The sequence below is a fragment of the Ambystoma mexicanum genome, chromosome 2p (genome assembly GCF_040938575.1).
Source record: "Ambystoma mexicanum isolate Mex_15411 chromosome 2p, UKY_AmexF1_1, whole genome shotgun sequence".
NCBI lineage: Eukaryota > Metazoa > Chordata > Amphibia > Caudata > Ambystomatidae > Ambystoma > Ambystoma mexicanum.
In genome coordinates, this window is record NC_090923.1 from 1019562771 (window position 1) to 1019585564 (window position 22794).

General features: G+C 45.7%; 1 protein-coding gene across 2 annotated transcripts in view; it reads left to right on the forward strand.

Annotated features, from left to right (window-relative positions):
* The first annotated feature begins 853 nt into the window (after positions 1–853).
* Positions 854–22794, forward strand: part of LOC138567045 (tyrosine-protein kinase receptor UFO-like) — a 254020-nt gene continuing 232079 nt past the window's right edge. For both annotated transcript variants that reach the window (XM_069644873.1, XM_069644874.1), the window contains exon 1: positions 854–1517. In XM_069644873.1, coding sequence (XP_069500974.1) covers positions 1427–1517 — 91 coding nt within the window. In that variant the 5' untranslated portion in view covers positions 854–1426. The remainder of the gene's footprint in view (positions 1518–22794) is intronic.

Sequence of the window (22794 nt, forward strand, 5' to 3'; positions counted from 1 at the left end):
CACAGACCTGGCACCCCCTTCATACCGGGCAACTTTCTTAATCTATTAAAAGAGATCTTCCAGTTGTTTATACGTACAATCAATGTACAATTCATCTGGACAAACAAAACACTAATAGGGAGCTTGTAATGTGTTGCAGAACAAGTATTCAAGCTCTTTAATAAGGTGCACTTGAAAACCGTTTTGTGCTTTCAAATAATCGATAGCATGCAGATAAAATCTTTCTCTCTTGTGTTAAACTCCAGCAGTGCACCCAATAAACCTACCACCATAGACAGTTCCTTACAATGGCTGTAATGTCATGTGTCACAAAGGGCGATATTACGAAGGAGTACAATAAGGCAGTCTTGGCTTTAAAGTGCTGCAGTGACAGCTGTAATCCAGCTGTGCGTTGGCTCGAGCATTACATCACAACCAAATATAATAGATTATGATAGTCAAAGTTGTGATGTCATTTTCTTGTCACAGATCATTAGTGATGTCGCAACTAGCCTGTCATAAGAACATCATTAGCAAACTTGTATACGGATATTGCGGGGTGCTTCTTTACCCTGTAATTTATTGCAAAAATGATATTTTGAGGAGCCCGTCCCGCACCTTTTCCTATAAAACTCTCGGGTCTCTTGTTGGTTTCCAGCCCAGTCTGCCAGGGTTAAAAGCGAGTGCAGAAAATAGAAACACTGTGTGTTTTGGAATGGATATCTCAAGGGAAAGTACTGGAGGCTACCTCTGCCCTCCAAGCTGGGCAAAGTGCTCCCTTCTAGAGAGAGATGGCAGGCAGCCTCCGCCCCCTCCCTGTCATGCGAGGCCTCCCTCCCTGGCCTCTGCTTATTATTCGCTGCAGCGCCGTCCGTGAGTCAGAGGCAAAGGAGAGGGCTGCAGTCCTGGAGAAAGCCAGCCCAGGGGACCTGCCCAAAGCCGCGGACACCGAGGAACTGGCTCTGCCCACTCTGCCTGACCCACCCTCTCGCACACAAACGGCGTGATACAGGCAGTGTACAGACACTGCACAGGCACGAGGCCAGCTGTAAAATGACTCCAGTGTAGACTCGCGGGCGCCCACACAACCTGCTATTGCAGTGAAAGTCACAAACAAACACGCAGGCTACTCAAAGCGACACAGAAGCGCCCGGAGGCAACGACATTCAGGCCTGCCCCTCTGCTGCGTGCTCTTTACGCACCAACCTTATCTTGTCCCTAGCCTTACCCTGGCTTACTCCGAGTCTGTATTGATGGAAACATCCTGCAGAGAAACGCATACTGACCAGCAGAGCAAAGACACGCACCTTGCTGCAGCCTTTCACGGAGAGGCACATCTAGGCTCTTAACACCTGGGGCCACAGCATGACCCACCTACGCAGGGATATCGACTGAAGCCTACAAGCATCTTGGCACTGAGGTGCCATATTGCTGCATCGCAGGCGCCATGCTGGGGGTGCCAGGTCCATTGATGGCAGTGCTGTGCTGGGTTTGGCTGTCCTGTGCCAATCAGCCTAGGGGGACATCAGCAAATGAGGGTGAGTACATGGCATGTACCAGCTGCATGGGAGCAGGTAGGGGAATGGGAAACGCCACAGTGAGATTGCCACACACGCACTAGCATGTGGGAGTTTAAGGTGTCATTTAGATGTTAAGATTGGAGTATTTTAGTGTTTAGGCTTACCACTGAGCATACCCAGTGTGATCTTGGGTATGGCAACATATCGTATTGTGCCTGGTTTACTAAACTGCGGTTCTAGCTGCACAGCTGTCATGGCTGGTTAACTGGTGAGGATGCAGCCTGGCCCGTTGCTAGAGGGGCTGGGGCCTGTCAGACCATACCAGTAGTCTAACAAGACATTTGCCTGTCTTGTGTGTCTGAAGTGTCATCCTGACGGCTGTGCTTCATGTTCGACCTAAAGTGCCTATTTGAGGCTGTGGATGGCCTTTATGCTGGTAGTGTTCGCTTGCGGCTGTGGTTTTACTGTGTCTTGAAGCTCCACTCTTCAGGCTGTTTCTTTTGTGGGTTGATGCCTGTGGTTCCCCCTTAGCTTGAAGTGCTTGTCTCCAGGCAGTGGTTCCCGTTGTCCCCTGTGCTTGAAGTGTCTTCTTCCTGATTGTTGTACTCCTGTGACTTCTTGAAATGCCTGTCTCCAGGCTGTGGCTGTGTGGCTATCTCCTGGCTGTGGATCTTTGAGCTTGAATTTCTTGTTTCCTGATGGTGGTTTTCTTTGGGCTTGAAGCTCTTGTCTTCTGCCCGTGGTTCCTCCTTGGTCTCTTCTGGCTGTGATTTCCTTCTGTAGTCTTGGAGTGACCGCCACATGGCCATTGTTCTCTTTTTGACTCCTGGTTATGGTTCTTCTGCTGCCATGAAGTCCCTGTCTCAGAGTTTCTGTTCTCCTTTGGGTTTGGACTGACTGCCTCTCTTCTGATTGTTGGTTCCTCCTTTATTGACGTGACTGAAGTGAATTTCTCTTGCTGGTGTGTCTATTGTAGGCTGGACGTTGCAAGCTTTAGGCTGTAATCCTGACTTGGAATTGAAGTGCTTTTCGTTTTTTTAGGTGTTTGTGTTTTGGTTGTTTCTATCCTTTGTGCTTGAAGTGTCCGTTTACAAGCCAGGATTCACATCTGTGCTTGAAGTGTCTGTCTCCAGACAGTGGTACTGTTGTGGTCCTGAAATGACATTCCCCAGTCTTTTCTTCCTCTTCTGGGCTGGAAGTGCCTGTTCTTAGGCTTTTCCCTAGGTTGTGGTTCACATTTGGGTTTCAAGTCCCTGTCTCATATCCTGATTGAGGATTTCGTCCATGTGTGGAGTGCATGCCTCCAACCTCCTGTTCTGCTCTGTGTTTGAATGTAAGCCCCTGTGGTTCTCAACAGTGCTCAAAGTGCTTTTCGATACACTGGTTAGTAGTTACCTGTGGCTTGAAGTGTTCCTTGCCTGGTTTTCTGCCTCTTCTGTGCTGGAAGTGCCTATCTTCAAGCCCTGGTGTCCTGTGTGCTTGCTGGTCTGTCTCCAGACTGCTGATCTCCTTGCCATGAGATATGCGCTTGAGGTGTCTAAGGTTCTATTTCTCCTGCTGGCTTGATGTGCCTGTATACAGAGTGTGGGTCTCATAATGGCTTACAGTGTCAGAATCCATCCTCTTGTGGGCTCCAAGGGCAGGCCCACAGGCTGTGATTATCTTTTTTTGTGCTTTGAAGTCTCCGTCTACAGGCACGTTTTGTGTGCTCGTGGGTTTGAAGGGCCTGTTTTGGTTCTGATTCTCTCCTGTGCTTGAAATATCTGTCTCCTTGCCAGGGCCTTCTGTGTGTTTGAAGGGCTGGCTCCAGACTGCAGTGCTCCTGTGCCATGAGTTTTGGTCTCTGTTGGCAGTGGTTTTCCTCTGTGTGTGAACTGCCGGCTTCATGTTGTGGTTAGTGTCGGTCTCTGTTCTGTTGTGAGCTTGAAATGCATGTCTACTGGCTCTGCAGACCTTGTTGTGTGCTTAAAGTGTCTGACTCCAAGATTTGTTGTGCTGTGGGCCTGACGGTTCGTGTCTCTTGTTTGCGATTCTCTTCTGTGCTTGAAGTGTCTGTCTGCCTCCAAGCCGTGGCATCCTGTGTGATTGAAGGGCCTCCTGTCTCCCGACTGTGGTTCTTGTGTACCAGGAGGTCTGTGTCTGTCAGTGGTGGTTCTCTTTGCATGAACTGCTTTCTTGATAGTGTGGTTCTCCTAAGGGGTTGAGGTGCCTCTGTTTATCCTGTTGATTTGTTGTGCCTGGATCCAAGTTGTGTTTCGGTTTGTGTCTGTCTCCATTGTCTTGTAGGCTAGAAGCGCATGTCTGCAGACTGTGGACACCTTGTGGCCTCCAAGCAGTGATAGCTGAACCTTTTTATGCGGAGACCCTTCTCGAGTAAAATGTATTGTTACTGCGACCCCCAAATGCCAGGGCTACTTATGTTTGCTATTAAAACCATTCCACATATCCCCCTTTTAAAGTGCGTCACACCCCCACATTATGGGGAATGACGCACATTAGACAAACAGACGTTACATGTTTCGTCAAAAATAAGGGCACATTTACTGGCGTTTTCTAAAAGGCTTACCATTTCCAAGTCCTCCGCCTTCTCGCCGCACACACTAAATATTGCCCTAAACCCCAGACTAATGCATCAAACTCATACCCCCCCTCCGAGCCCCCCCAACCCACCTCCGCCACTCATGCAGGTGAAACCTCACAGTTTGAAGACCACTGCCTTAAAGTGTCTTTCTCCAGGGTTGTGTGTGCCTGCGGGCTCTAAGTGTGTTATATCCTGGATGTAAGAGTCAGCAAGGTTGGACTGTGGAACACATTCCGATGATGTGGCAAATGCGATGAACAGAATGATATGGTGTGGATAACGGAGGAAGGCTGTGCCAGAAACACAACGAGAGTGAGGCAGGGTGCCAAAGGACTGCTGCGTAAACCACGCAATGGGGTGCAAGAGGGAGTCCATACAGAGCAAGACAGCCAGGGAAGTGTCATCGGAAGCAGAGGAGAAGCTGCCGCAAATTAAAAGGTAGTTCGAGAGATAAAAAGAGCAAGGTGGGCAGAGAGACGAGGACTACGCTTTGGAAGACGAGGGTGTACATGGTTATAGAAAAAGAAAGAGGACGTCTGTGATCGACTAGAAATAATGGGAGAGGTCTTTATTTATAGCGTCCACCAAAGATGAATTCACCATTAAATAAAGCATCAAGGATGAAGTGTGCTACAATGCCAAGCCGATCTAAGAGCACCAGCAGTGCGCCGTCATGCCAGCAGACCGCACGCGTACGTTAATTAGGCACCTCGCGTTATCGTTGCAGCAAGACTGGCTGTTGGAGCTTATTAGCAATGTTGGTAAATGTAGAGGGTTGCGAGTATCCCCCCCTCCAGAGAGAGTGCTTTAGTGAATGCTTCACACACGGACACGTGACCGCGTACACAGGAATCCCTTTCCCAGGGCACGTGCCCGCAGACACCCCCAGCAAGGCAGACCCGTTACAAGGAAAGCAAACTCTGCCTCTGAAGCCGTGTGACAGGCTGGCATCTGCTGGTTGCCACCTTATGGGAAAAAGACTATATGAGTCAATGTTATTCCCAGGAGGCAGAACCCGGGGCGTGTGGAAGAGAGATTGACAAGCACCTGTGTTTTATAAAGAACCGGGGACAACTTTCTCTGTGAAGAAACAAGTAAGTGGCGGGTTCCACTCACCAGATGTGATTAGGTCAGGCCCTTAACTAATGGGGCCTCACTGACATTACGTGACAGCTGCGTCCAGGGTCGGACAGCATTGCCGATTTGCTAGTTTAGGCGGGAACGACGCACATTAGACAAACAGACGTTACATGTTTTCACAAAAAGAAGGGCGCGTTTACTGGTGTTTTTGAAAAAGCTTACCATTTCCAAGTCCTTCGCCTTCTCGCTGCATACACTAAATATTGACCTAAATCTCAGACTAATGCATCAAACTCAAATAACCCCTCCCCCGTAGACTTAACAACTCCCACAGTGGCTTTGACAGCCTATCCCCAAACATCACTTCACCCTGTCTGCCACTTTTCCCTTGATAACTAGCTCCACAGATACAACAACACAACCCCAGCCTAAATTCACAGGAATTTCTAGACAATAATGCACCCATGGCATTCGGATCGTGCAAGTGCAGTAACAGGAAAAGCACCAGAGGAGGGAGCTGCGGGCGGGGGGGGGGGGGGCTCAGGGAGGTTATTGAGGTCAGGGGAGGGGCATACGTGCTGGGGGAGAAGGAAGAAGGGCACAGGGGCTAGACAAGAGCTAGGGGGAGAATCTGGGGGGGCAAGTGCTAGGGGATGCCGGGGGCAGTCCACCCTCTAAGTACGAGGGGGGCCAGGCTTGGGCGTATTGACCAACCGGACAAGTTAGTCAGGGAAGGCGGCCCAGAAGGGCAGTGCTAGATAAGGGGGGTAGTGGGTGCTGGCATGGACTGGTCAAGGAGGACCTGGTGCTCTGTGCGACTCACAATTGACCAGACAGTGAGGCATTAGCAAGGGAGCGGGAGAGGGAAGGGGGAAGAGAAGTGCTGGGTCTTGAGAAGTTTCTGGAACTTAAGGAGGGCAGGCTCAAATCTGAGAGGGTCAGGGATGCCATTCCAGAGGGAGACACCTGCTGAAGAGCGAGATCTACCGCCCACTCTCTACTTGGAAAAACATTGTCTCTGCAGAGAGTTGGAGCTAGAGGACTGAAGGGATCTGTCAGGGAGGTATTTAGGGTGAGGGTGTTGGATGTAGCATGGTCCTAGGCCCAAGAAGGCCTTGTGAATAATGTAGAGGGTCTTAAATTTGATGCTTGCAGCCGCCAGGTACCAATGGAGAGATTTTAGGGCTGGTGAGATGCAGTGCCTGGGCTTAAGGCAAAGGATAAGTCTTTCAGTCCTATTTTGGATCAGTTGAAGGGGGCGAAGGGAGGAAAGAGGCAGATTGAGGAAGAGTCTGTTGCAGTAGTCCAGCCTAGAGAGAACCCAAGCTCTGGAGACATTGGGCCTCATTACAAGTTTGCCGGTCCGGGGACTACAGTACCGGTAAGCTTGCCGGTACCGTAGTTCCCGGACTGCCAAACTACGAGTTGTGCTCGCGGGTGCCTTTCTGCCCGCCAGGTCGGACCTGGCGGGCAGAGCGGCATCCGCGAGCACAGCATGTCGGATGCACCGGCACCATTCTGAATGGTGCCGGTGCATCCTACGCCCCCCCCGCCCCCATTCCCATTGAGCCATAATGGGGAGTAATGGATTCTGGCCCCTGGCAATGAGGACGTACAGGGTCTGCCAAGGTTGTAATGGCCCTGCATGTCCCCATTGCCAGAGGCCGGAAAAAAATGCAAGTTCGGCAGCAGCCTGCCGGTTTTATCAGGCTACGGCCGAACATGTAATAAGGCCCATTGAGTTTCTGGGGGAAATTAAGGAAGGGTAGAATGCCACTGAGGAGAAGTTGAAAGTGGGCCTTCTTGGCAAGGTCCGTAATGTGAGGGCAGAAGGAGAGCGAGGAGTTAACGATGACACCAATGTTTTTAGCCTGGGGTTATGTTTGCAAGTATTTGCAAGTCCTCACCGAAATTCCTCTTCAGACTTATTAATTTCTTTGGATTTTTAAATAAACTTGTATTGACTTGTACTTAAAAGTAGTAAGTAGATAACAACATAGATCTCCATATTCCAATTGGGCATTATTACTTTTGCAGATTTTGCCACAGAAGTATCTAGTTCTGCATTATGATTAAGGCTCCCAGTTTTCTTTTAGTTTTTACTGATTTATACAGATACATACAGACAGAAATCATACTTATTCCTTTCAGTATTTATTTGCAAAAAATTGATAAAAAACAGAAATGCATGTCTCTTGATTGGGTCTTTAAGTTGTCAAACATGCATGACGGGTCAGTACCTGTTCAAAGTAATCCAACAAAAAGTTTGAAAAAGGAATGTATTTATTTTTAAGTTGTTTAAATGGCTGCACACATGCAGCACTTGACTTGTTGTGCAAGAACTCAGACTAGGAGTTTCCCACTACAGGAATCCAACTACTAATGTGTTTTTTCATGTAAATAAATGCGGAAAAACATTAGTTACAACTTATTTTTCTTCATAGCAACACATAAATATGGATAAATATTGAAAATCTACCGGACAATAAATATAGATGGAAGTGGTGCAAATACCATAAAACCAGAAGGCTTAATTGTGATCTATTCTTCCAAATATTAGAATCAGCGTCTGGAAATGTAATCAAGCCGAGAATGACTTCTTTCAAATACGTATCTAATGTTAGGATACTGATGCTGATATAGTGCTTACCATGCCGCCCAGATGCTGTTCTTAGTGCTCCAGGAGAGGACTGCAAGGGGGTGTGGAAGAAAGAGAAGGCGTTAGGATGTGGGCCAGGCTGTAAGGTTAGGTTACTTGGGTCGTGCCCGAGAGCACCTTTAAGCTACATGGAAGCACTATTAGGGGAGCAAGTTAGGTAAGTTAAAAGGTGATTCCGTCATGTTGTCATATGCTGGGAGATTTTAGGCAGTCTCGAGAGGCAATGTGCTTAGCTTGGAAGCAAGACGACACGGAGAAACACAGATTTGATCCCCTTGTCCGCGCTTAGAAACCTCTGGGTATTAAGCGCGTTATAAATAACCTATCATATCATATCAGTATCTGTCAAATGGTGTGAGTACTATGAGGGTAAAACCTAGCATATGCTGAGAGTACCTTAGTATATGATGTGAAAAGTTGGAAAATAGCATGAGGACCTGGGCATACGATGGCAATAGCTGTCTCGTGGAGTGAGTAGCTGGGCATGTAATGCTAATATCTGGTCAATAGTGGCAATTGATGGTGGCATGCATTGCAAGTATACGGACCAATGACTGAAATAACAAGCAAACTGCACAGGTTGCTGCTGCTTGATGGCAAAAGCTGACTGTATGAGTAGATGCAATGATGTGATTATCTTGCTATATCATGGCAATAGAAGAAATATGTGAGTATGTGGAAATAGGACATAAGCTGTCAAATTATGGCAACCGGGGCATGCAATCATAACACCAGGCAAATCGTGTGGGATCTGGGCGTGTAAGGACAGCCCATAACAACGAAGGAAACATTTTCTCTATACCCAAAGCAAAATTGTTGGCCTTGTTTTCTACTTTTTTTCAGATGCATTTTTTACATAAGTAGCACACATACGTGGCATTGTGGCCAGACACCTACAATTCATGAATTATTCCGTTTTTATACTTCACCATAGTGGTCATCACTTGGAAATGCTGTGTCTGTTCAAAAACGGTCTACATAGCAAACAATGCAAGTTATATTAAACTTAAATCCCTCTGTCTTCCAAACAGAATCCACTCTAACCATTATTACCTCCCATTTTTCCAACTAACGGCCGCTTTGCGTAAAACGCGAAGAACAGCAGCAAACATAATGGGTAAACCTGTTTTTTTCCAATGTGTGCAGTTGTTTTTTTCCTGTGTCCCAGTAAACAGCAGAGGGAGGCAATGTCTCTCCATCTCATCAGGGCACATGTTTTTGAGTCTGGTCATGGGTTTTCATTTAGCAAATCAATGCATTCTAGGACCTGTAGTCTTGCTGTCAATTGTATTAATGTGCCAGATTTTTTTTTTACTTAGGTTTCAAGACGTGTCCCTTTGACACAAGTTACTAATCTCATCGCCCTAAAAGGCCATACACAAGAACATGAGCCTGGTCCCTGGCTACAAGATCATTCATTGATGGTAACTCATCCTTTCCTGTTTTAGCTTGTCCAATTACTTCTGTCTTCCTCCCCCATCAACACCCCAGCCCTTTTCGCCTCTATGCGGTCTTTGGCCTCTTTGTTTAGGTCAAAACCAAAAACAAAAGCTTTTTTTTAGCTCTCCTCCATCCCTCCATTCTACTAGGCCAGTATCTCTGCAGTAATTGTCACTCTTTGTTCACGATGTTTAGTTTCACAGAAGGCATGGTACACATTTGGCAGGTGTGAGCCTTCTGAACCTGTACATGTTGAGCAGCCTTTGCCTGTCTCTTGGGGGGAGTAAAGAAAATCGCGCTGCACATCCGTAACATAAGGTGCAGGTTGTGAGAATGTGATGCTGAGCACATTGTACTGCAACCCCTTAGGGGACCCCAGAGCTTCCTATAGGCTGCAATTCTATTCTCTTGGGAGATAGGATCGCCCACCCTTGCCCTTGCCCTATTCCGCTTATGTGCAGCCCTCTTTTGGACAGGGGTCAGCACAGAAGTAATTGACATCACATATACATTTGTGCCTGCGTTCGATTCCAACTATTAGCCCCTTTAAACGTTCTTTATAAGTTGCCTTGAACTCGCCATCCAGTTTTTTCTGCAATGTGGTTGAAGCTTTGCTGTGGCGCTGCAGCCCACTTGAACGTTTCTCTTCAGCGACCATCTATTATTTAGCATGGCTACTAAAAGACAACACACTCAGTTACAACCATTGAGTATAATCTCCTACTGCTTAAGAATAATTACAAGACTCTGTTTATGTAACTACCAACTGGCATCTGAAGGACGGCACAGTCGCGTACATCCACTGAATAGAATCACCTGCTGCCTACTAGGAAGTATAAGACTTCCTCTGCAACTGGGATTTGGCATGGCCAATTGAAGGCAATGCACTCTGTTACAGCCACAGAATATGATCTCCACCTGCCTATTACAGATTATAAACCTTTTCTCTGTAAATATTTACTATTATTTGATATGGCCACTAACGTCAATGCAGTCATACAGCCACCAAATGTAGTCTGATGCCCTGACTGTCTCCAAACATCCAAACAATTTGGTGGTATTCCTTTCCTCACACTTACAAGAAACATTACTTGTTTTTGTGACACGCAAGGTAGTCACTGGAATGTAGTGACAGAAAGATGGTCTTGTCATGTTTCAATGTTCTACCTATCCTTCAGCTAAATCATATTTCTGTATTTATTTCAGTGTTTCACCTGTTCCTCAAGAAAATCCAATTTCAATTGTTTTCCTGCTCCTCAACTAAAGACTTTTTTCATTTTGAAATAATTTTCTGCATCTCCCTCATATAGAGTTTATTGCCTCAACTGCTCTAGCATTTTCCTGCCTCTGCCTAACAAGACGGATCCCTGAAATTGAACAAGGCATGCCGTATTTATAATATTTAGCACAAACCATCTGAACCACCTGACGCACTTTGTCTAAAACACTGGTTTGTGTCTGAAATGTTTCACCAAGGCTTAACTCCAGTTTAACTTACCCAGAATGTAATGACACTCACCCAGTTCAAGGGCATCTATTGATTCTCTGAAGTGGCCAATTTTCTGGCCCTACAATCAATGGGCTTGGGTCCTGATCAGCAGGAGTAGATGCAAGCCAATCCAGGTACAGAGTGACAGAGGGGTTGATTTTTTAGTGGATAACAGTAATATATGTATACAGGAGGAGACCACCAGCCTTTACGAGCACCCACGGAATAGTGTATTCCTTTATAAACAGTTTCTCGTTTCATGTGGCAGACTTCACTAGACGAGTTAATTGGAAGAAAACAATCATCCTAGAAAAAAGGGTCATCTACTCTGCAATAATTATTGAAAATGTATTGAGCCATGTGTGAGAAACCTGATGGTGTCCTCACACCTACTTCCAATGGGTCCTCTTCTCAGGTGGCCAGGGAAAGGCCATCGCTTTTGGATCCTGACCCTGGGGTTTGAGAAGTGAGGAGGATCACATGGGTGGAGGGTCCGGATTGGGACAGAGGACGCCCCTGTTTGAGATGCGGTACTCTCACTTCCATGATGAACCCGTAATCCCAGGCACACGTATAGGCTATTGTTACCCCTTTCACTCTAGCCAGGATAACGTCAGAAGATACTATGAATCTGGGAGCCACAGAAAGTGGGTGAAAAAGAGGAGGGTTAATAGTGAGACACTATTACTCCCCCTTCCATGATGAACCCGTAATCCCAGGCACACGTATAGGCTATTGTTACCCCTTTCACTCTAGCCGGGATAACGTCAGAAGATACTATCAATCTGGGAGCCACAGAAAGTGGGTGAAAAAGAGGAAGGTTAATAGTGAGACATGGTATCTCCATGTTACTTCTCAGAACCTACTTCCCCCTCCCCCGGCCTTTATGGGCTATTGCGAGAAATCTCCCCTCATTTGCCATCATTCAACCCACTATAGTACTGGGACGAGGAGGAGGCGACTAGGAGTAGTGAACACTAGTAAGTCATTTCACCTCTATGGTACTGGGATGAGGAAGAGGCGACTAGGAGTAGTGAAAACTACTAAGTAATTTCACCACTCTAGTACTGAGACGAGGAAGAGGCCTGCAGAGTGTTGTAAAGGCCAGGCATGTCCCAAGTGCTCCACTAATTGCGACCTGGCAATTACAATTGGGAACTTAGACCTGCAACCTGTCAAGTGGTTGTAGGTGTATAAAAAGGGAGGAGACCAGCAGCATTCAGACCAGCAGGGAATCCTGTATGTGAGGAGGCAGCCGAGGTGGGTCTTGCAGGAGAGCCAGGACGCTGGCAGACGACTCCAAGGAACTGTGGCACCCAGGGCCAGGCAGCCACGAGTAGGCCTCAGTTGTGGGAGACTCAATGGTTGCAGGTTCGCAGCTGGAGCTGTGAATGGAGACGAAAGAAGCAAGGCAACTGTCAGCATCCGCAGATAGAAAACAGAGCTGCCAGCGCGAGGATCAGAGAAACCGAAGTGTGATCAGTGCTTGCAGTTGAAGGACTACGTGCAGGCAGAGCCAAAATGGAAAGCACAGCCGCCTGGAGAAGACGCCAGGGACCGGTAAGTGTAGAGGGAAAATCCCTCGAGTCGGGGAGCTCCTCGGGGAGCTCCCATTACCTGAACAAAACTAAGGAAAGTCTGAGTTCATCTTAAAAGTCTGTCTGTCTCCAAAACCTATTCTTGCCCTCACAACTAAAGCAAAACAACATGTAGGTACGTCAATCCTCAAATAAATGGTGATCAACACAAAGTTCTGAGCTTCTTCCAGCTCTCAGCTTCTCTCTCAGCTCCCCTTACCCGAGTTCAAGAAAGTTCCATAAAAGTCTCAGGATTACCTTTCTCAAGTTCACAGCAGTTTCACAAATCCTTGGGGTTCCCTTCCCGAAGTTCAAGGCAACAAAGTTCCACACAATCCTCTGGGTTTCCCTTCCCCGATTCCAATCAACAAAGTCCAAAAGAAGAGGGTCTTGAGGCTCTGTTCTCAAGAAAGCACTTGAAGTTCATCAAATCTTGGGGATTGCTTCCGCAAGACTTCAACGTAGTAATTAATATTGGTTTTCGGTCTTTCAAAGTTCAGCAGAACTCCAGGCCGACTTGACCCTCCTTTGGTTTACCTCACCAGCTCACTTAAACTGCTCCTTCTTGGTATATTTCATAATGTCTTTGTTTTTCACCATTCGGGGTTCCCTGGTCTAGGCCCAGTTGTCACACCACATGGTCCACCCATCACAGGTCGCGCAACCAGCAACCCTAGGCTCTTTAGCCCATACAGGTTCTTCTGTATTTGCCCCTGTGTCACCATTCACCTTCACTTTGCTTCTCTTAGTTGGCCTTGTGGCTTTATGTGCAGGCTCACACTCTCCTGGGTTCTCCTGGTTAGCCGCTTGGCTTTGCCATTATGTGTCGCACACCTCTTGCCATTGTTTGGGCTTGCCACACTATTTTTTCATTCATAAAGCTCCCCTTGGAGGGGGTCTTATGTATTTCCCACCTTTCTGTCGCCCTCTGCTCTTTTCCGTAGGTTACTTTAAAAAGGGCACTTTCCCTTTTAGCTTTCATCCACTATTGGCTGTGCTCATAAAGTGTCATTCAATTTAGTTTCGCTTTGTTTCAATGTTTCATTAAGTCTGATATTCAATGTGTATGATTTAACTCGCCTTCAAGTTTTCATTCAGTTCGAAGTTCAATATGCATAATTTAACTTAACTGCAAGTTCTCATTCAGTTCGCAATTCAATATGTTATACAGCACTTTCGTGTTCAGGTGTGGCCCCTAGGAGCACCCCGGATTTGAGTGACATCTCTTTCCACTCACCGGTCCTCAGCTTTCCTCCTCCGGTGGCTATGCGGTTTCTAGTCTGCTTCACTGGCGAGCTGGTCGGCCCCTGTGAGCCCTGCTCGCATTTTGGATACTTCAGAGCACACACCGGCAGCTCTGCTCTCCTCCACAGATTCGGACAGCATCCTGTCTCCCTTTTGCCTTGTTCGCAGCTCTGGCTGATTCATTTGGACAAAAGAAGCTCTCACACCGTGTCAGCCTAACAGCTTAACTTGCCTTGGGCTCCATAGGTTGCCAGGAACATCGGCCGGCGTCAAGGCTTCCTCTCACGTGCCACCATGGCTGCCTCCTCATGATATGGGTCCCCTGCTGGTCGCACCCACACAGGCCTCCCTGTTGCTCTCTCTGCTGTTCCAAGGGTCTCCTTATATGCACCTGCAACCACTTGACAGGTTTCAGGGTTGGATTTCCAATTGGGCATGCCTGACCATAATTAAAAGGGACATGCCTGACTTTCAAAGCACTCTGCAGGCTTCTTCTTCGTCCCAGTACCAGAGTTGTGAAATTAAGTTTTAGTGTTCATTAATCTTAGTTGCCTCTTCCTCGTCTCAGTACTGTCAGAGTTCAAATGTGGGGAAATGAGGGGACATATAAAGGTTGGGGGAGGGTTAGGTTGGTTGTCAATAGAGAAAGGGGTACACCATTCTTGCCTGTGGGCACCACACTCCCAATCCCCAAAGACCCTCCACCCAGGTGATCCTCCCTCGCTTCTCCACTCCCAGAGTCAGGATCCAAAAGTGATGGCCTTTCCCTGGCCATCCGAGAAGAGGATCCAGGGGGAGTAGGAGTGAGAATATCCTCAGATTTATCACAATGCCTACCTTGCAGTATACTATGAGGGATCAAAAATGTGAGGCGGACAACTTGATAAAGGTCTTTCACAACTACCCATCTTATTAACTTAAAGGGGTGTGATAAACACCTCACTATCCCTAACCTAAAGAGGATTTCCCTGCCTATCCAACTAAGACTAAAGGAAAACACTCAAATAAAAGGAATCTGCCCCTCAAACTTATACATACATCAAACTCATAAAGGTATTATATGGCAATTCAGGTTCAACAAAGTAACAGTTACGCTTAAATGTAAACATTATAGCTAGTTATCCCTGTAACCAGTGTCAAATCTCCTTCCCCTGGTTTAAAGCAGGATTTCCAATCAAAGTTCTAAATAAGAAAGTTCCTTTTTGTAGCCAAGAGCTGCTTAGAAAGTTCTTCTCATTCCTAAAGTCTTTCACTTGGCATTTTAACAAAGTTTCCACAAAGTGAAAAGAAAAGTCTTTATCTTCAAACTGATAATCAATATCTCAATGCCACTTCTCCTCCTTGTAAAACAAACACTTCCACAATTCTTCTTGATTCACAACAATGCTTTTGTCAGGATGGTTTTTACCAGTTCATCAAACACAATAGTGGCCTTGCCACTCTTTTCCATTCACAACCTTCAACCACAACACAGTACTTCAATGTCTTCTTCCTGGTTCACTAACCAGTCAGGACTACCACTAACAATACCTTTCCTGGTATACTCGCCTGCCAGGATAAAAACTCCTAACAATGCTACAAGAACTCTGCTGTGAGGCTTGCTTCACACTTTTAGAAAAGTCTTTGACTTTCAACAACATTGAGATTCACAACTTTTTCTGTGAAGACACAATACACATTTGGGCTGTTTGTTCCACTGATTTATTCGCCACACAGTCCAGGTTTTGTTCCTCTCCTCCTTGATACCTCTTACAAGGAGGACTTTTCTCCTGCCGCTCTTGATTTCTTAATTTCACATTAAGCAACTGTTGACAATGTCTATTACACTTGCCCCTCTTTTGCTTAGGCAATGCTTGTTGGTGTCTTGCTTAACTATTCCCTCTTCCCCACTCAGGAATAATGGTTACAAGCTGTATGCAATATTGTTCTCTTCTTACTTTGCAAGTGCAGATTATATTATTTCTGACATATTGCCCCCTCTTTACTTTGGCAATGCTGGTTTTTATCTTGCTTCAGTATAGCCCTCTCTTTGTCTTGGCAATAAGAATGGTAACCTTTATTTTCTGCCCTTCCTACAAAGTGAGCATAATGCCAATAAGACTTTCTTTCATAAGTTTGGTATTCAAAATATTCATTATCGGTCAGCGCACAACTATGGAGCATTCCGGGGTCACCCAATACAGGCCAACTCACTAGTCTCTCTACACGTGCCCGCTCGATGCGCTGCCGATGCTTCTTCTGTTGTTTCCTTAATGTCTGATGGCCGTTGGTCGTGTTCCTGCGGCCCACACTGCTTGGGAAAGGAGCCTGGCTTGCTCCTCATACACTCTGGTGCTCACCATCCACCGGGACCAGGCACGAAATTAGGAGAGCTTCTTTCCCCCACGGGGCAGCCTGTCAAAATACTGCTTCTCGCTGCCAATTCTGCACTACAGATTTTCAACTCCAAAGACCCTCTCAGTACCAAATTCTTCTTCAAAGACAGCAGCAGCTCCAGGGTCTTCGTTTCTCTGCTGCTACTGCTGCAACTGCGGCTGGAAACTCCTTCTACTGCTTGTTCTAATGCCCTGAACGTGAGGGGGCTTTAAATATTCAAAAGTCTCATTCAGGTGTGGGGCATTAGAACCACCAGAGCCCCTCTTCCTTCTCGCAGTATATTGTGTGACTTGAAGTCCCCAATGTTTTGTTTCCTTTTTGTATCACTAAGTTCAAGGCCAGCACTATTTATTGAGTATATCTTTAGGAAAGGATTTAAGAAGAGGTAATGTTTTATTCTTGACTTCATAGCTTAAACCTACGGGAGAATCATAAGCATCAGACGTTAAGATATGAATGCATTGATTCTAATCTATATTATTCCCATGCTGGCCATAACGTTTTTTACTATTAACAAGGTGGGTAGGTTTGGGAAGGGAAGCCTCACTCTGTTAACAAGCCATTAGTTGCGGACATCTTGGACCAACCCCATCTCCAGCCGAAAGCCACAAGAGGCTCCTCTGGCAACAGCAATCAGGAAGAAATCGCCTCATCCCAGTAACAGCAGGGACAATATCAGAGAGACCAAAAACTGTTCGACTAGGCAATCAGGTGACAAGAGTGTGTGTTATCCCTTCTGAATTTTCTAGGGGCATCCAGCAAGGAGTATCGCAGTTAAGGACGTAACAGTGAAGGGTAAAGACCAGCCTTTGACTAGCCTCTTTGCCTCTTAACTTATGAGCCTTTGCTTTTGCCTTTCTACCCGTTTCACCTGTGAGTAGCCAAAGCTTCCTAATTATTTACTGTCTCTCCACACTGTGCTACTAACCTATAATGCATTCACTCCTGCTACTCCTGCTACGCCTCCTACTCACGCCTCCCTATACTTTCTCAAATCATGCTACAACTTCCTCCTTTTCTATCCCTATTATAAAACTCACAACATGAAACTCCCACTACTTCATTTCTCTCCCACCTCCTTGCAACAAATAAAGCTGACGAGCTAACCATACCTCCTCTAACACCTATCCACTGCACCTCTTCCTCTGAGACTCAGGTTATCTTCTCTTCCTTACCTCATCAACGGAACATTGTACTCTGAAATGCTAAGTCTTTATGCAAGAAAACGTACTTTATCACTGACTACTTTCACTCCAGCTCTCTTCCACTAGATTTCCTTGCTATAACTGAAACCTAAATTTCTCCATCTGACACTGTCACTCTGGCAGCCCTACACAACTCTAAACTATTCTTTGTTCACTCTCCTAGACTGACTACCAGAGGTGGTGGCGTCAGACACTTACCCTCTTCCCGCCTCAATGCCTCACGAATCTCCAAGGCCGCATCCTCTGCTACCTCTTTTGAATTCACCATCTCTCCTATTGCTCTGCTTCACACGGTTCACATCATCTCCATCTATCACCCTACTGGTCCCACTGGGACATTCTTTGATATCTTGGGCAACTACTTGATTCTCTTTCCACTAGACATCACCTCATTCTCTTAGGTGACTTTAACCTTCCCTCTCCAACCACTTCTCAGAAATCTGAACTTTAGTGTTTTCTTATTGACCACAATCTCCACTCTATCCATAACCTACCTATACACATGGGGGTAAGTCTTTGGATCTCTTATTCATCTCCACCTCTCTCTCAGCCACTAATACTGTCATGCCATCTATATCTGATCACCAGTATTCATAAGAAAGACAGCGAAAGAACAGCCAGTGATCCGCTTTAAAGGAGAAGTTCGCTCAAAAATGGTATCGTCCCGATCGTTGGGGCATGCATTTTTAATCATACTGTTATTCATCTTAAAAATGTTTCCTATGCATCTTACCCTAGTTTTCCTCACTTTTACACATGTGAAAACAACAGGATGGGCGTGGCAATCTTGTGCTTATTTTATCCCTTGATGCATCGCCCTAAGTTCAAGTGCCCTTGTGGCAAGAATACAGATCACTGCTGAGCGATCCAGCAGCCCGTACGCATACCTACGGATGGCAGCAGCGCTCGTGTACGCCGCATCCGCGCATTAACGCAGCTGCATCAAGTAATGAAAGTTCCATCTGGCGCCATATCGGGCCTCGTGACCGGTCTCTCAGTCAGACGGACTTACCCCTGCTCCAGCCACACATCAACTCCCAGAAGGCTGCGCCTTTAATCAGAGCCCTACCTACGGACATTACAGGGCGCAACAGTCATCTCCCTGCACGCCACAACAGGTTGCTCCACACACCCAGATACTGGATCCCATTCTACACGGTCCAGTCTGAGTTTGGCTCTCTTCCCTCCCCTTCCCAGTCCGGACATATTCAAGGCTTCCACAATCCTTTTGGCCCAGAAGAAGGCTGACAATTCTAAAGCCGAAACGTCACTGCAGCAGGCCCTTGCCTGCCTCCAGTAAAACACCAGGGATTTTTCATCTCCCGACGTAGACCAAGGATTGGCCACCACCCCACTAATGTGAAAGACTTCATTATAAAACAACAGAACTTGGCTTTTCTAACCAAAGTGCCAAAAGTCAGGCACGGTACTTTTCAAATAATGCCACACTTGAGATGTGTGCTCTCTTTTTCTCCTGATCGCATTGTCTTGTACACAGCTACCTAATGGCGCCCACAGAACACAATGTACCTAACTTTTTTGTATGAATTTTCTGTTTGGTATAATTGCAGTATATTCTGATGCCATAAACACTGACTGCATTAGAAAGTACTCCAGCTCTGTTAGCAGACCACAGTAGCAGCACAATTGTGTGTATACACGTTTTCCAAGTTTCCCGTTCAAACATTAAGAACCTATCATTGTTACAGACGGGTTCATGTAAAGAAAATATCCTTCTAACTATATGCAAATGTTGGTTGCACTCCTGAATACAGAATCCATGCTTTGCTTTGAATGAGGACAATCCTAGTGTTTAACAGTGTCTATTTTTTCTCTGATTCATACACCATGGCAATATGTTGCATAATGAGTTATTTTTGCCTGAAGATGTTTATGTGATTTTCTTTTAGACTACATGTAAATAAACACATGTCCCCTGATTGAAAAGGGTGCACAACAATTGACATGATTTAATCTATGCTTGCTGTTTCCTAGAAAAATGCGAGTTCATGTTTAAGCTCTTGCAAGTTTGGAATAGGGTGATTATTTCTAAACATCACTACATTTTCCCTCTAAATAAAACATTCTAAAATTTAAGAATTGTCTTAATTTGATCGGCGGCAACCACCCCCCTTGTTATACAGCAAGAATACAGATCACCTGCCCCTCAAACTGACATCACTAGTCCAAACTATATGCTCCACCTATTTTCATGACGTTCGTGGTCAGCGTAGGCTAACGTGCCCCATCATCATCCATGCCATAACGTTACTTAACGCAGAACCAGGAAGAAAAAAATACACACATCCTCTCCCAGCGCGTAACTTTTCTTTCTTGTCCCAAATAGGAGAGCAAAACATTATTTTTTAAGATAACATCAATAGTCTGCAATGTACCAAGTGCTCTTATTTTTCAAAGAACGCACACAAGAGAATATTAAGTCCACGAAATGAACGATATGTTGTGGCCATACTAGTTATAGCCAGGGAACATCGCATGCTTCGAATTTTGTTTATAACGTCCTCATGATACGCTGATTGCCATCAGCGATCGATCAATAACTGTACTCCAATTCCTGTGTGCCCTTATGTTACACCAGCCAAACTTTCTAATGACGCACATGGTGTTCCATTCACGAGAAGATGTGGATTGTTTACACTTTCAAGCGCAAGGTTTTTGCATCAGCATGTTTTCACAACAGAAACAATGACAGATTGCTCCTTATTGCTGGTACCGTCAAAAAGCAGATTGGTCCCTGTCGGTCGTCCCACATAACGGTGATCAAATAAGCACCGTTGATGATTATCCGCCAATGTTGGTTGAAGAATCCATCCCACGGTAGCTGAAAACTATGGCATGCGCAGAACGGTACAATATAGCTGTGTAGAAAACAGAATAAAATTATATATTTTAGTAGCCGTTCTGTAATCGAATATAACAAGTTACCGTATAATTCAGGACCGGATGAAACCTAATCATAAACACAAACCACACAGAATGAACACACACATGACAACATGGGTTTGTATTTGAGATCATGGCGTGCATGAAAGTTTAGCGGTGTGAAGTAGGTATAGGTCCCAATGGGATGGTGAACAAGATGGATCCGCTTCACATAGCGGGCCCTACCAGAGAATAAGGACAGAGATAGTAACATTTTATGTTGAACCACAGACAGATGGCATTGTAATGGAACTGGTAAGATTACTGATCGAAATGAGAACCAAGTGCCCACGGAAAAGGTTCAACCTTCTCCCCTCCCCTTAACCCCCACTTTATGCTGCACAAGGATGCAATGGTGACAGCACACCAGAATATTCCACGGGACAAAGTGGTTTAGATATCATTAGCCTGCATACAGTTTGTGGTTGAGGGTCTTTGAGGAATAATCATCACAATATGGTCCATCTAACAACCCATAACTGCACATGATATATTGGTATGCAAGGCCAGTAAGTAATACGTCCCAAAAAATAGTACCTCTATTCACTCGCATTAAACTATACACAAATATCAATCATTACTAGACAGATAAACAAACAGGGAGTTATGCACTCGGTTTTATATAGTGGACAGTATAAATATCATTCAACATAACATAACGTACTGTGTCAATTCTTTTGGTCAAATCGCACTTTTGCACGTCACTGAATTAGTCATTATGCATATAGCACACATGCTGTTTTTAATCGCACAAATATTCTGTATAGTTGAGCTCACATAATTTCAGGAAGTTCCATTCTCTCTATGTCACATTGACTAACCGCTCCAAACAACAGATCGCAGAAATGGAAACTACATTTTCCTATGTCCACATTCAATCTAGTAAATTTGATCATTCTTTGTGGGTATTCGACACATTGTGCCCTTTGAATTGTTGCTGGCTTTCTCTCAAGGCCAAAACCATAGCATCCTATTTTCAGTGACTGAACCCAGAGACGGGTAGGTTTTGATTTTGCGAAAGAATGCCAAAAAAAAAAAAAAAAACAACTGGGCAAGATGCTGCTTTGGTTCAGAAAATCAAGGACAATTACAAACAGCTATGTAAAATATGTTTCGCCACAGGAAAGTAAAAACATTCCAGAAAGGTATGTGTTGCTGCTACCTCTGGGGATATATCATCTCTGTACTGTCTTACCAATCAACTGTGCAGGTTCAGGCCCTATTTGTGATGTCATTACTGATGCCCTGGCCTCTCAAAAAGGCAACAATATTCATTCTGGAGTCAGAACGTTCTCGAACAACAGAGTCCTTTGCTGATATTTTTTGTATTCTGTACAATTAATCCTTGTTATCCTTGCAAGCTATCTCTTGGCTTCTTTCCCTAGAGGGTTGTATTCATTCTGGCGTGAGCGTAACAGGCGATTGCACAGCACTTACTCTAATTCATACATGTCTGTTCATACTCCCTTGGGCACTTGAGGCGGCCGTCTCTACCATCATGCGAGACAGGAGACATTGCGTGCCCATGCTAAATAAGTTACATTGATGGTCCGACTAGGCCTTGTGCCAATCGGGCATGCTAGTGCATAGGGGATGGAAGGAGGAGCCTATGGGTGTACAAGTGCTGGAGAAGGGTGTTAAGATGGATTTCTAAACTCTTACCTGATGGGCCGAAGTTTAGGAGGCCACCCTCGGTTTAGTGAAATAGGGGAACTTTCTGGACAAGCCAGGTAGCTTGGCAGGCAGTCAAGACTATGGGGGTCATTACAACCTTGGAGGTAACCATGCTGCAATTTGCGGCATGGTTACCCCCTTACCTTGGAGGACCCGGTAATTCCTCATTCAAGGAACCCAGACCCGGTACATCCCCATTCGAGCCCCCATAGGGCTCAATGGGAATGGGGAGGGAACTAACAATGGGCCCGATAATAACAGCCTGTTGTTAGCTCCCTGGCCTGCTAGCAGGACCCGCTAAGGGCACCTAGTCTTATCAGGCGCCCTTTGCGGGTCCCGCGAGCAGACTTGTAATGGGGCAGTAAGGGGTTGACAGCTCTGGCACCATTACCGGCGCTGTTAACCCCTTACTGCGAAGGTCGTAATGACCCCCTAAGTCTCAGGAGGGGTAATAGTGATCAGAAGCCCTCAATGAGCACACACAGCAACGAACCACACATTAATCTAGACAAGTGTATATGTAAGATATCTATATATTTATTGTTGACAGGACCAATAGATACAAGTAAACTTTATAGTTATGCAAAGAAAGTTGCCACACACAATACTCTACTTTACAGCATGTATACAATACGTTTCATATTGCGACAAATGAGGAAAACACAGCCACAACCTGTTGGTTGCTTAACACACTGGGAGCATTAGACAAGGTTTCAGAGTCGTTCCCTAACTTTCTAGTCCAGCCGTAAGAAGTGGATAGCCTTGGGTCAACAGTGCAGTAGTAAGCCAAAGCGCACAATCGCGCCGGTGATGCAAAAAGCGGGTATTCTTGTGAAGGCAGTAGAAAGTCAGGAAGGGGCCTGAGGCGATGAAGAAGTGGTTCTCATTATTCGAGTAGGGTGTGCCCTTGGTGGCAGAACAGTTTTCAAAAGTTGAGAATAGCTGGGGAGCGCAGGCTAACCCAGCCAACATCGAATAAGTTTATGGGATATTTGTGTGGAAAAGGTATCGGTTGTGCCGGTGGGA